Raw genomic sequence first — 12,693 nt, 5'->3', positions numbered from 1 at the left:
GTTATGTTCTGTCATTTAGTTTTCCTTTGGCTAGATTTTTGTTGTTTATGAGTTGTTTCTGTTTTGGGTTTGATTGATTATTCTAAGTTGGAGATCTTTGATTTTCTTTTTATTGTCTAGGGTTCATAAAGAGCTACTTAGGAAAGAAGAATAAGAAGATTATCTGTTAAGTTCTATTCTAGTTTGTGATTTAAATCAGGGTTGTTGTTTACTGGAGAAGAAGTTTGGTGGGTTTTTAGTTCTAAGTTGAAACTTAGCTTTTAGGGAAGTTGTTGTTCTGGACAAGAATTTGATAGGGTTTCTGAAAGAATTGTAAGAAAAGGTTAATTATGCCAACTTCATGGGCAGATTCTGTTGCGAACTCTGAAGCTGAGAACTCAGCTGCTGGGAATAGCAATACTCAAGGTGCAGGCCGATCTTCTTATGTTCCACCTCATCTCCGTAACCGGCCTCCTTCATCCGAACCACCTGCAGCGGCCTATAATGGTCCTAAGACGGTTAATGATAGATATAGTGGTGCTCCAGTTAGTGGTAACCGGTGGGGTGGTCCGAGGGCAGATATAGGGCAGCAAGGTTTTGGTGGTGGCCGCATTAGTGGTGGTGGTTGGAATAACAGGAGTGGTGGATGGGATCGAGGGAGAGATCGGGAGGTCAACCCCTTTGGAAATGATGCTGATAATGATGTGGAGATAATGCGGATCAAAACACTGGGATTAACTTTGACGCCTACGAAGATATTCCCGTGGAGACCAGTGGTGAAAATGTTCCACCACCAGTGAACACTTTCGCCGACATCGATTTAGGAGAAGCACTTAATCTTAATATAAGGAGATGCAAGTATGTTAAGCCCACACCTGTTCAACGACATGCAATTCCAATATCTCTTGCAGGGAGAGATTTGATGGCCTGTGCACAAACCGGGTCTGGGAAGACAGCTGCTTTCTGTTTTCCAATTATCAGTGGGATTATGACTGGGCAGATTGCTCAGAGACCACGCGGTGAACGGACAGTGTATCCACTAGCTCTTATTCTCTCCCCTACTCGGGAGCTGTCATGCCAGGTGAGTTTGTGCGTAGTCCATACATGAAATTAATCTTGATGTTCCAATAAAGACAATTTTAATGTGTTCTGTTTTCTAATTCACAGATACACGAGGAAACAAAGAAATTTTCTTACCAAACTGGTGTTAGGGTAGTTGTTGCTTATGGAGGTGCCCCAATTAATCAACAGGTTCTGTATTTTATGTGTTCTTCACTTGACTGTCTTACTGGTTGTTGGTCTTATAGCGTAAGCTGTAATCAGACTCATAACTCGTTGAAGGTTGTTTTTAGGTGTTTAAATCCATGTTAACCATGTCTTTGACATGTCTAAAGTCTCTGCTACAGTGCTATGTTCTCATCATATGGGACACCAACCATTAAGTACTACGATGCCTTTACTATTTCTTAAGTCTTAATTGGAAACATTATTATGCAACTAGATGCCTTAACTAGTAGAGTAGTAGTTGAAATCAATGGTGACCCATGTCTGTAGATTTTTTTATTTTTTTTGAAAATTTGATTGAATTAAAACGAAAAAAGAACTATACAACAGCAGCACCAAAGAAAGAAAAGAAAAGAAGAGGTAGGCTAAAGTGGATTCTTCACGAACTGATAGCGACTCCTTTGCATCGTGTTTCCATACTCTTTTATCATCCTCATTGCCTAAATGAACTGATTGTAGAACCTCAAGTAAACCCAGGTACGAATTAATTTCCCAATCGTTTAGTGCCCTCCTAACATTGACTTCCCAAATTTGAGTCTCCTGGTTGAACATTTGCTGCACCAACGCCTTCTTGTCTGTAGCAATATCATAAATCAAAGGAAACTGGGCCATAAGACTAGTTGAACCCAACCAGACATCCGACCAGAATTTAATCTTCCCGCCATTACCTACATCCCACCTGGTTAGGCTACGAAACCTGGTAAGAAAGCCTTGGATTCCTTTCCACACGCCACAACCGAAAGGTGCATTGCGTACCCTAACAGCCCATTGCTCCGGGTCTTTGCCATATTTGTCCCCCACCACCTCTCTCCCATGTCTGTAGATGTGATGATAGTTTCACTGCTGGTCCAAACTGAGCACAATTTGCAATTCTGTTATGACGATCTTGTTTGCTGATAGAGTTTTCCTCTGTTTGTCAGTTGCGGGAACTGGAGAGAGGTGTTGATATTCTTGTAGCGACGCCAGGAAGATTGGTGGATTTGCTTGAAAGGGCCAGGGTGTCGTTACAGATGATTAGGTATCTGGCCCTAGATGAAGCAGATAGGATGCTGGATATGGGATTTGAGCCACAAATCAGAAAGATTGTTGAACAAATGGACATGCCTCCACGAGGTGCGAGGCAGACCATGCTGTTTAGTGCAACTTTTCCAAAAGAGATACAGGTTTGTTCCGAAGTCTATTTGCTGTCACTGGTTTATGATTCTTGCCGGTTAACAGTTCTGTTGCCGCAAATGTCTGTTCGAATATGAGAAAGTTTACATCCTTATAACAAGGATGGATAGACTTTTGCCGACTTTTTGATGTGTCAACATCAGCATTGACAAAACTCATAGGAAGAAGACAAGAGGACAAGAACAAACTTGTGATATTTACTTGGCCTCTCTTCATGTCTGCAGCTCTGCCCATCTCTTCGCTTCCCTCCCTTTCTCTCTCTTGAAAGCCAATTACCTAATAAAAACATAAATAGTTGGAGCATGTACAAACTGATTTCGGAAGAACTTAAACTGTAGCTAGTGTGTCCAAACAGAAGAAAGTTATGCCATATATATATACAATGTCTACATATACGTTTCTCCTGTACAGGGTTTTTTGAACCTTGAGTGGATATTTGATTCGGTTACCGATACCAACGTCCATGTTACATTGTGTATATTTAAATGAAAGTAAGACTTGGACTCCAGACAGTGTTTATGACAAGTGTGCAGTGTAAATACACCATTTTGCGAGGTGTGCTAATAGAATCTTATACTACACCAGATCGGCTTATTATCAGATTTTCCTTGATTTTGTCGATCAGGTTGGATACAAAAGTCATGTTGTTGACCTAATATATTTGTTGCCCTATATGTCGTAGTGAGCTGCTCTTGCAGGTTATTATCGAACCATAAGCATTTTTGTTTAGAGATGTGCACTAACCCTCTTCTTGACGTTCATTTTTTCCATACTCTACTGTTTACTCAGATTATATCAACTCATGCAAGTTGTGGTTGATTTATATTTACAAAGATTGGCCTCGGATTTTCTTTCAAGCTACATTTTCTTGGCTGTAGGAAGGGTTGGTTCAAGTACTGATTTGATTGTCCAAAGAGTTGAATTTGTTCATGATTCAGATAAGAGAAGCCACCTCATGGATCTTCTTCATGCCCAAATGGCAAATGGAGCTCATGGAAAGGTAGTAATGTAAAACCTGTCATCTTGGTTAGCTGGTTTACAGGTTATGTTACACATATACCCTTTCGACCAATTTTTATTTTTGAATTGGTCAGCAGGTTAGGGGCCTGACCCTCTTTCCACCAAAATTTTGAGAATGTTCAATTCCATATTTGTGTAGATTCTATATTTTCTTTTGATATATATTGTATGATCAGTATTTTGTTTATGATGTTGCAGCAAGCTCTGACATTAGTTTTTGTGGAGACAAAGAAAGGAGGCGATTCCTTGGAACACTGGCTATGCATGAACGGATTTCCTGCAACCACTATTCATGGAGATAGAAGTCAGCAGGTAAGTTTGAGCAACATTATGCTTGTCGTATTTGTCTTCTTCCTTAGCTTCAATCTGAATGTGATTTCAAGACAGTGCTTCATGAGACTCGTCACTAGTGTACATATGTTAGCTTTTGGAGAATTTCTATTTCAATAGGATCACTCTTCTCTAGTTGTTTTCCCATTCTTTGTACTTTCGTCTTTGGATTAGTAACCGCTCTCTTACAGTATGCATGAAACTACAACCATCTAGTTGGTTGTTAATCCATGATGGAGAACTTGAAAATCTATAAGTGCGTTCCAGTTAATTACATTCTTTATCTGTCTATACTTAAGTGTCTATATATACTAATGTTGACAGGAGAGAGAGTATGCTTTGAGATCGTTCAAAAGTGGACAAACCCCTATATTGGTTGCGACGGATGTGGCTGCCCGTGGTCTTGATATCCCACATGTTGCACATGTTGTCAATTTTGACCTTCCAAACGACATCGACGACTATGTCCACAGAATTGGGCGTACAGGCCGAGCAGGAAAATCAGGTTTAGCAACTGCGTTCTTCAACGAGAACAATTCGTCTATGGCAAGATCATTGGCAGAACTGATGCACGAATCTAACCAAGAAGTACCTGCTTGGCTCTCTCGTTATGCTGCTCGTTCATCTTGTGGAGGAAAGAACCGCCGTTCAGGTGGGGGCCGTTTTGATGGTCGTGACTTCAGAAGGGATACCTCTTTTAATAGGGGTGGTCCTGGTGGGGACGCAGATTATTATAGTGGCGGCAACAGTGGTGGTGGATACGGTGCACCACAAAGTGGGTATGGTGGAGGTGGTGGTGGATATGGTGCAGCGGGAGTGAGCAGTGCATGGGATTAGCTAGACTTGGGACGGGTACATAACTTCGACGTGGTATTTGTTCTGTCTTTCACGAAATTATAATTTTGAAATAGGGTTGCATACTTGAATTTCCTTATCTTCTTTTTGTTCTTCTCCCTCCCTTATCCTAGGTCGATGATGACGACGGCGACGACTAGTACTCATTGTCTTTCGTTTTTACTTTATTCAAAAGAAATATTTAGTTATGGGTTGTTCTCCCATTAGTTTTGTTGGGAAAAGTGTTACTAAATTGTTAAATGAAGTTGAGAGTGTAGTAAGTTTTGTTGTGGTGCAACTTGTTCTGAAGACCAGACTAACCAGTAGAGCAAGATTTTGTTTTCCCATTTCTCTCCACCTTTCTTCTCTTACCAAACTGTGTCTATTTCTTTCCTAGCTTTGACCTCGAGGTTAATTTTGGGTTGTGATTTTTCTACATAATATACCTGAGGGCCTTATGATTCTGAGTGCTCCTCGTGCTTTTATCCAAACTGGGGATATGTTTATGAATTGAGGTCAATTTATCTTTAAGAATTGGAAAGAGGTGGTGTGGTCAGTGACATTATTGTTTCTGGTAGACTATATAAAATGAAACCGTGGAGATATATTTGTAACTTGATTTTCGTTCATAGTGGAAACCATAGCGTCATTGTTTGTCGTTAACGTGGAGTAGGTTTGATACATCGAATCACATAAATCTCTTGTGTTTTGTTTGATTTGTGTGATTGTTTACTTTCTTTACTACTTTCTTGATCGTCCGTCATTGTTTACTTTCTTTACTACTTTCTTGATTGTCCGTCATCACAACAAAAGTTACCTGTAAGATTCTCCTCAAATCCACCCTTACGTGGTGGGGTGTAGGACTTGGGTTATTTAGACAAAAAATACAAGCAAATTGGAAAATTAAACATCATTAATAAGGTTTTGAAAGAAAAGGATTTTCAGATTGAGAGATGAAAGACTTAGGTGCTGTTTGTTTTTTTTATTAATTCAGATCTGAAATCTGAATTGGTCCCGCTGTTTTTTTTTTTATTAATTCAGATCTGAAATCTGAATTGAGGACCAATTCAGATTTCAGACGTTTGTTTTTTTTTTGACAAAATCTGAAACGATGTCTGAATAGTCCTAACATCTGAATTCGGCTGAAATAAGTCCACATATTTTCAGACTTCAAAACAAGTCTGAAAATTGTGGACACCTTCTGAAATTGATAAAATGACGAATTTAGCCCTCTTAAAAATTAGAAATCAAAACCAGAAACGAGTTTCTTCTTTTCTCCGCTTCTTCACGAAAACCCTAGGGTTCCTGGCGAGACACCAGACCACCGGAGTTCCAGCTGCTGATCGCTTTCTCTCTATAGATTCGGCGTTCTTCAATCATTTGCTACATTTCTCAGGTAATTTTCTCTCTCTAGAAAGTTCAAATTTCTGCTATAAGTTTTAAAATCAAACTCTTCTTCCCTGGTTAGCTTCCTTGTTTATGTTCCTTGTTTATGTTTATAGTCTTTATGAACCCATTTAACTGAAAACCCTTGAAATTTTGAGATGATTTGGTCCCTTTTATGCTGTTACTGCTATATGTTTGATATGGACTGAAACTGCATACTTGTTGTTTGATTAAATGCCACAAAGAAGATAAATATTTGTTTGATTAAGAAAAATGTTTTATCTGTTATTTGAAAGGGTCCGTGGGTATACAGACCAAAATAATGTTCAAAAAGGGTTTAGGGTCCAATCTTGTCAAAAAATGAATTTTTAGTCCTTTTGCTCTTGGGTCTAAAAACCCATACTATCTATAAAACAATTCTTTTCGTGTCCCAAACCATTTTCACGGGATTTTAAATTGTGGGGCCGGACCGAAAATTCCAACAACTTAATTAACCGTGAATTTGGGATAAATTATAGGAAACAAAATCGAAACTTTCCCAAAACGAAACGTTTCCAAAAATCCTAACCTAAATCTTCGAAACGCCATTACCAGAAACTAATCAAACGCTGAAAAGAAGGAAATCAAATTTGGGAGTGATTTGGAGAATTTATTAGCAAAAAACGGATAGAAACAAATCATAATTTCTCTCTCCTCTAAACAGATTTGTAAATTAAATTTATTTTCTCTCTCTAAACTTTCAGATTTGGAAAGAGTATATTTTCTGAGATCAATTTAGCGTGATTTGGGGGTTAATATACAAAACGTATATATCACTTTCTCTCACTTAATTTTCAGATTTGGAAATAGTATATTTTTCTGGGAACATTACAACAACATTTGTTTTTGTTTTTACTCATACATAAATACACATAGAATACAAATTATGAAACAAATACGTAAATTATTTGTTATTTATGACGAGGAAACCAACATTTGTCATGTACACAACGTAATTTATCAACTGTACGTGTGTCGTGTTCAATAAATTACACATAATTTCTTTTACATTACACATCGTTTACATTCTGTTACAAAAAAATCGTATACACTATATTGTCGTAGAGCATATGTAGTCTTGAGTAGGACAAACAACATTCACACTATATTGTCGAAGAGCATATCCAAATGCTTTTGCACCACCAAAAAACAAATGACCAACTTCAGTAGGAAATTCCATAAGTAACAGCAAAACTACAAAAAGAAAACATATACATTTGTCAACAAAACATATAATTTACTAGAAACGACATGTATAATGGAATAAATTATGCATACTGTTTGTTAAACTTCATAGTGTGTTAGGAGACAAACATAACTTTAGTTTGAATCATAAGGTCACTGTTATGTGAAAAAATATGTATAATGTGCAATCAATTACATATAATTTTTGGAACATTTATTGTACTATAAACAACAACTGTTTTGGGGAAAAAGTATGCGTAATGTTGAATAAATTATATATAATTTATGCCGATTTATAAGATGTTTTTTATATTATTTATAAAATATGAATAATTTGTAACAAAATACATATATTTTACATTCTGTTATAAAAACATCGTACAGAAGATGTTTGCGTTTTGTATGTGTTATGTTCAGTAAACATTATGTAATGTCGTGTAAATTATATATCGTTTACATTCTGTTATAACCAAATCGTACTAGATCTTCTCTGGATAAAAAATGATATGTAATTTATTGTAAACGATCCGTAATTTATTTTAAATTATATATCGTTTGCATTCAGTTATAACAAATCGTTCGATATCTTAACTGCATCAAAAATTGTACGAAAACCTTGATGAAGATTTGAAAAAATGATCTAAAAATCAAAATCAATAACCTAAAACAACTAAAAAGTAACAAAATACATAGAGACAAACACTTTTTAATCGAATAAAATGAATTGTAAAGACGGATTTAACATTAACATCATAAAATCAGTTATGAATCTTAGAGAGAGAAAATACTAAATAATGATAAAGATTTGATTAGATGATACAGAGAGAAATTTGATTATAATGAAATTCATGAACAAAGTTAAAGATGAAGACGACAAAAATTAAACATAAAAGAAGAAACTAAAACCTTTAACATTACGTGAAAAGCAATATTAAATCTGATTCGGAATCTGTTTCAATGGAATGAAAAATGACTTTTGTAATGTGTTTTACCTGATAAACGATGAAGAAGATGATTTCAGTTGGTTTAATGAAGAAGAAACAAGATTTCTGAGATTAATGGATGATTATCAAATGGTTATTTTGTGTAGAGAGAGAGAAAATAAGCAAGTTTCGGTTACTAAAGATAATGAAGATCACGGTTACTTTGTTTAAAAACGTGATTGGAGAGAGAAAGGTGGGAGGTAAAAATGGAAAAAGATATTTTGGATTTTAAAATGTAAATCAGATTTTATATATAAAGAAGGTTAGTATAGGTATTATAAATTAATATGTATTATAGGGATTTGTGTTTTCTCTCTAGATGACACCAAATGGACTAGATATCCATTTTAATTATTTTTTTGGTTTTGAAACCCTTTATAGGATTAGAGAGGACTAAATGTCTTATTAGGGCCCATTTTTTGGGCTATAAACCCAAAAATTCTATTTGAAATGGGGTTTGGTTCTTCTTTAAAATTGTACTGAAGGTCTCCATTGGTTCTGTTTTTTTTTATTATACTACTTATATGCTAGTGCTAGTATAGTTTTGAGAAGCATATGAAAATATAATTTGGTGAGAGAAATTGATAATTTTTCAACAATGGAAGAGAAGCATATGAAAATATAATTTGGTGAGTACACTTTCATGTTCTCTCCATTTGTGGGTAGTTGCGCTTTATGTCCGTTATACTTGTGGGTGTTGATTGCCATTAACATGTTGAGTACTTATTCATAAGGTGATTGATGATCGTCTGATTTTTTTTTGTATGAATGTGAGCGTTATCCTTAAAGATCACCAATTTAATGTTTGTATTATTATAAACCGTAGGTATGGATGACCAATTTTCAACGACGGGAGGTAATACAAAAGAGAAACATGATATAGAAGAGAACTCTACTGATGATGGATCAAGCATGGGAAAAGTTACATTTAGAAATACCCCCGAGTATAGGAAAGATTTTATTATCTGGTGTATAGAAGAAGTTAACAGTGCAGGCTACTTAGGGTCTTCGCTAAAACCTTCTTCATGGGAAAAGATAGGGAAGAAGCTATCAGAGAAGTATAAATGTCCTGCAACACAAAAAAAAGTTAAGGAACCATTGGGACTACCTCAAGAAGCAGTATATTACGTGGAACACATTAATATCAAGGACTGGGTACATATATAATGCTGAAACAAATTCAGTTCAGCAAATTCAGATTCAGACATAAATAAAAAAACAAACAGCACCTTAGAAAAGGAAGCCAAATAGGAATTTGACAAAGAAATGAGCCAAAATAGCTTGTGATCATAAACTAAAGTGTAGTCTTTTTGTGATTTTAGAGGCCCAAACCCTTGTGCAAAATATAGTCTCTTTCATGGGTAGTCGAAAAACCCAACCTGTAGTCAGTTATGCTCTTTCGACAAGCAACTGTTCCCTGCCTCCAACTGTCGGTTTGACAATTACTATGTTACCAACCTAATGTATAAAGTCACATTTCATTTAAAGATGATGATGAGGTGGCGAGAAGATGAAGTGGTAGAGAGAACAGATGAGATGGAGGATAGAGAAAATATGACTAGTTGACGGGTGTTATAACGGAATCTGAGAAAGGGGGTCATATGGGTTTTTTGCTAATTTAGGGGGCTAGGCAGGAAGCTGGTCACAATGTTGGGGGCCATTTGGAAAATAACCCATACCTTTTTTTTGTTGCAAAATGCAACTTAATACCTTAAAGTTAGAAACTTGCCTTAGGGGTAATTTGGATCTATTAAAATTAGAAATTTCCTTAAATAAGTATTTAAAATTGAGCACTTCTCTTATTTCTTAAAATTAGAAATTTCTTAAAAAAAAAATTAGAAATTTCTGTCAATTTTTTTTTAGAAATTTCCGTAAATAAGTGATTAAGGTATTAGGTTGCATTTTGCAACAAAAAAAAGGTATTGGTCGGCTACATTTTCTTATTTAAGGACGGCTACCGTTTCTCACTTCTCAAATTCAGCATTTCTCTCAAATTCATCACTCTAAGAAAAATCAAAAGGAGTTTGAAGGTGCACAGTCCAAAGAAAGCTACTAGTTAAGATGTTCTTCCATATAGTGCCAGAAAGAAATATACAACTGCACCCTCGTCACTTTGGGCCGAATCTACGTGACAAGTTAGTCCAAAAACTCACGAAAGATGTCGAAGGAACTTGCAGTGGCGTACACGGATTCGTAGTAGCAATAACAGGTGTGGATAGTATTGGGAAAGGGATGACTCGTGATGGAACAGGATTTGCGACTTTCCCTGTTAAGTATCAGTGTGTTGTTTTCAGACCTTTTAAAGGAGAGATTCTTGAAGCTGTCGTGACGAATGTTAATAAGATGGGGTTTTTTGCTGAAGCTGGGCCTGCGCAGATTTTTGTATCCAACCATCTCATACCGGACGATATGGAGTTTCAATCTAGAGGAGATATACCAAATTTTACAACTTCAGATGGAACTGTGAAGATTAAAAAAGAAAGTGATCAAGTGAGGTTAAAGATAATTGGAACTAGAGTTGATGCTACAGAGATATTTTGTATTGGAACCATAAAAGGCGATTTCTTGGGTGTCATCAATGATCCGGTTGCTAGTTCTTAATCCAAGCGACGGCTACAATCACTTTTCGGGGAGCAATCTAATGGAAGTTTGAGTGGGGAAGCTATCACCATTAAGTGATGAAGTAGCAGATTCTATTTATTGAGGATAGGGAATATGTGATAATCTTGAAGTCTCTTATTTTTTTCTTTCTTAGGTATTTATGTAATCAGGATATCTCTTTGATCATTAGTATTACGAAAATGAATTACTTCAGTCTGTGTGAGAACTATCTCTTCGATAGTCCGAATGTTAGTCGAACAATGAAAGATAATAACTTAATGGTAAAGAAGAAGCTATGTAGAGATTAATGTTTCTCTTATGTATTAATAACAAAATAGGTTACAAGTATTTATAGACTTATGGGATTGCAGTATTAGGGTAAATCTAGGATAGAGATTACAAAGATTGATGTTAATCATAAATACAATAGGAGTCTTCTAGAGTTTTCCACCGGGTGGGGCCGGTTCCCCTTTGTCCGACCGGGTCGGTCAGTTGTGTATATGGATCGGGTGACCGATCCATATCGTTGACTCTAATACTCCCCCTCAAGTTGGAGCAGGGATGTCAATGATGCCCAACTTGCCAATGATAGTTTTGAGCGCTTCTGCACCAAGCGGCTTCGTGAATATGTCTGCGAGTTGTTCCGAGGAGGGGGTGAATAGTGGAGAAATCAGATTGCTTTTGATTTTTTCACGAACCAAATGGCAATCGATTTCTATGTGTTTTGTTCTTTCATGAAAGACCGGGTTCTCAGCAATGTGAATTGCAGCGCGATTATCACAGTGGACAGGCATCGGAGATGAGTGATTAATACCTAAATCGAGAAGGAGAGATTTCAGCCATTGAAGTTCACAAGTGAGGGTGGCAAGTGCCCTGTACTCGGCTTCAGCGGAGGAGCGAGCGATAGTATGTTGTTTCTTGGATTTCCAAGAGAGTGGGCTGGAACCAAGCATTGTGATATAACCCGTGGTAGATCTTCTGGTTGTGGGGCACCCGGCCCAGTCGGAATCACAAGAACCAGAGACCAGTAGACGACTGGAGGATGATAGCAAAATTCCTTTACCAATGGAGCCTTTTAGGTATCGTAAGACCCGATGAGCAGCATCCATGTGAGGAGTTCGAGGGTCTTGCATAAACTGGCTAAGACTGTTGACTGCGAATGTGATGTCCGGGCGAGTCACTGTGAGATAAATGAGACGTCCTATAAGACGACGATACACTGTGGGATCAGGAAGTGGAGGACCATCCGTCGAGCTGAGTTTAAATTTCTGATCCATAGGAAAAGGAGAAGTTTTGGAAGCTGTGAGTCCAGAATCTTTGAGAATGTCAACAATATATTTGCGTTGACATAAGAAAATCCCTTTCGAAGATCGAGAGACTTCAATTCCTAAAAAGTATTGAAGGCGGCCAAGATCTTTAAGGGAGAAAGCGGAGCTAAGAAATGATTTAAGGGAAGTAATTGCCGCATTGTTATTTCCTGTGATAATAATATCGTCGACGTATACTAATACATAGACGGATGTGTTTCCCTTTTTATATGTGAATAGAGAATAATCGGAGAGTGATTGAACAAATCCTCGTTTGAGAAGAACAGAAGAGAATTTCGAAAACCACTGACGGGAGGCCTGTTTGAGGCCGTAAAGTGATTTGTGGAGACGGAAAACACGTGTCTCCCCCTTAGATGAAAAACCGGGAGGTAATTTCATAAATACTTCTTCATCCAGATCTCCCTGGAGGAAAGCATTGTTGACGTCAAGCTGGTGGAGTGTCCAACCTTTGACAGCTGCAATGGAGAGGAGGACCCGAACAGTGACCAATTTTGCAACAGGGGCAAAAGTGTCATTATAATCGAGTCCTTCGATCTGAGTGTAGCCTTTTG

The 12,693-nt window shown here is 37.1% G+C and overlaps 1 protein-coding gene and 1 pseudogene across 1 annotated transcript; both read left to right on the top strand.

The window, feature by feature from the left end:
* The first annotated feature begins 228 nt into the window (after positions 1-228).
* LOC147544242 (DEAD-box ATP-dependent RNA helicase 52-like) lies at positions 229-4,967 on the top strand. The gene is made up of 6 exons (XM_086637201.1): positions 229-1,060; positions 1,147-1,230; positions 2,184-2,430; positions 3,246-3,436; positions 3,655-3,768; positions 4,111-4,967. Exons 1-6 carry the CDS (start codon positions 902-904, stop codon positions 4,621-4,623), a joined length of 1,308 nt encoding a protein of 435 aa, XP_086493327.1. The 5' UTR covers positions 229-901; the 3' UTR covers positions 4,624-4,967.
* A 5,307-nt stretch (positions 4,968-10,274) lies between these two features.
* LOC147544241 (DNA-directed RNA polymerase II subunit RPB7 pseudogene) lies at positions 10,275-10,814 on the top strand (annotated as a pseudogene).
* Positions 10,815-12,693: the final 1,879 nt, after the last annotated feature.

This window comes from Eschscholzia californica, unplaced genomic scaffold (genome assembly GCF_041429995.1).
Source record: "Eschscholzia californica isolate CP2 unplaced genomic scaffold, dmEscCali1.0.p SCAF_4, whole genome shotgun sequence".
Lineage (NCBI taxonomy): Eukaryota > Viridiplantae > Streptophyta > Magnoliopsida > Ranunculales > Papaveraceae > Eschscholzia > Eschscholzia californica.
This window is presented reverse-complemented; position numbering and strand designations above follow the sequence as displayed.

Bases quoted from the DNA above. Each gene is read 5' to 3' on its own strand.
- LOC147544242 (XM_086637201.1), top strand. From the start codon at position 902: ATGGCCTGTGCACAAACCGGGTCTGGGAAGACAGCTGCTTTCTGTTTT. The intron at 1,231-2,183 runs GTTCTGTATTTT...TCTGTTTGTCAG, and splicing joins GTGCCCCAATTAATCAACAG to TTGCGGGAACTGGAGAGAGG. The intron at 3,769-4,110 runs GTAAGTTTGAGC...TAATGTTGACAG, and splicing joins ATGGAGATAGAAGTCAGCAG to GAGAGAGAGTATGCTTTGAG.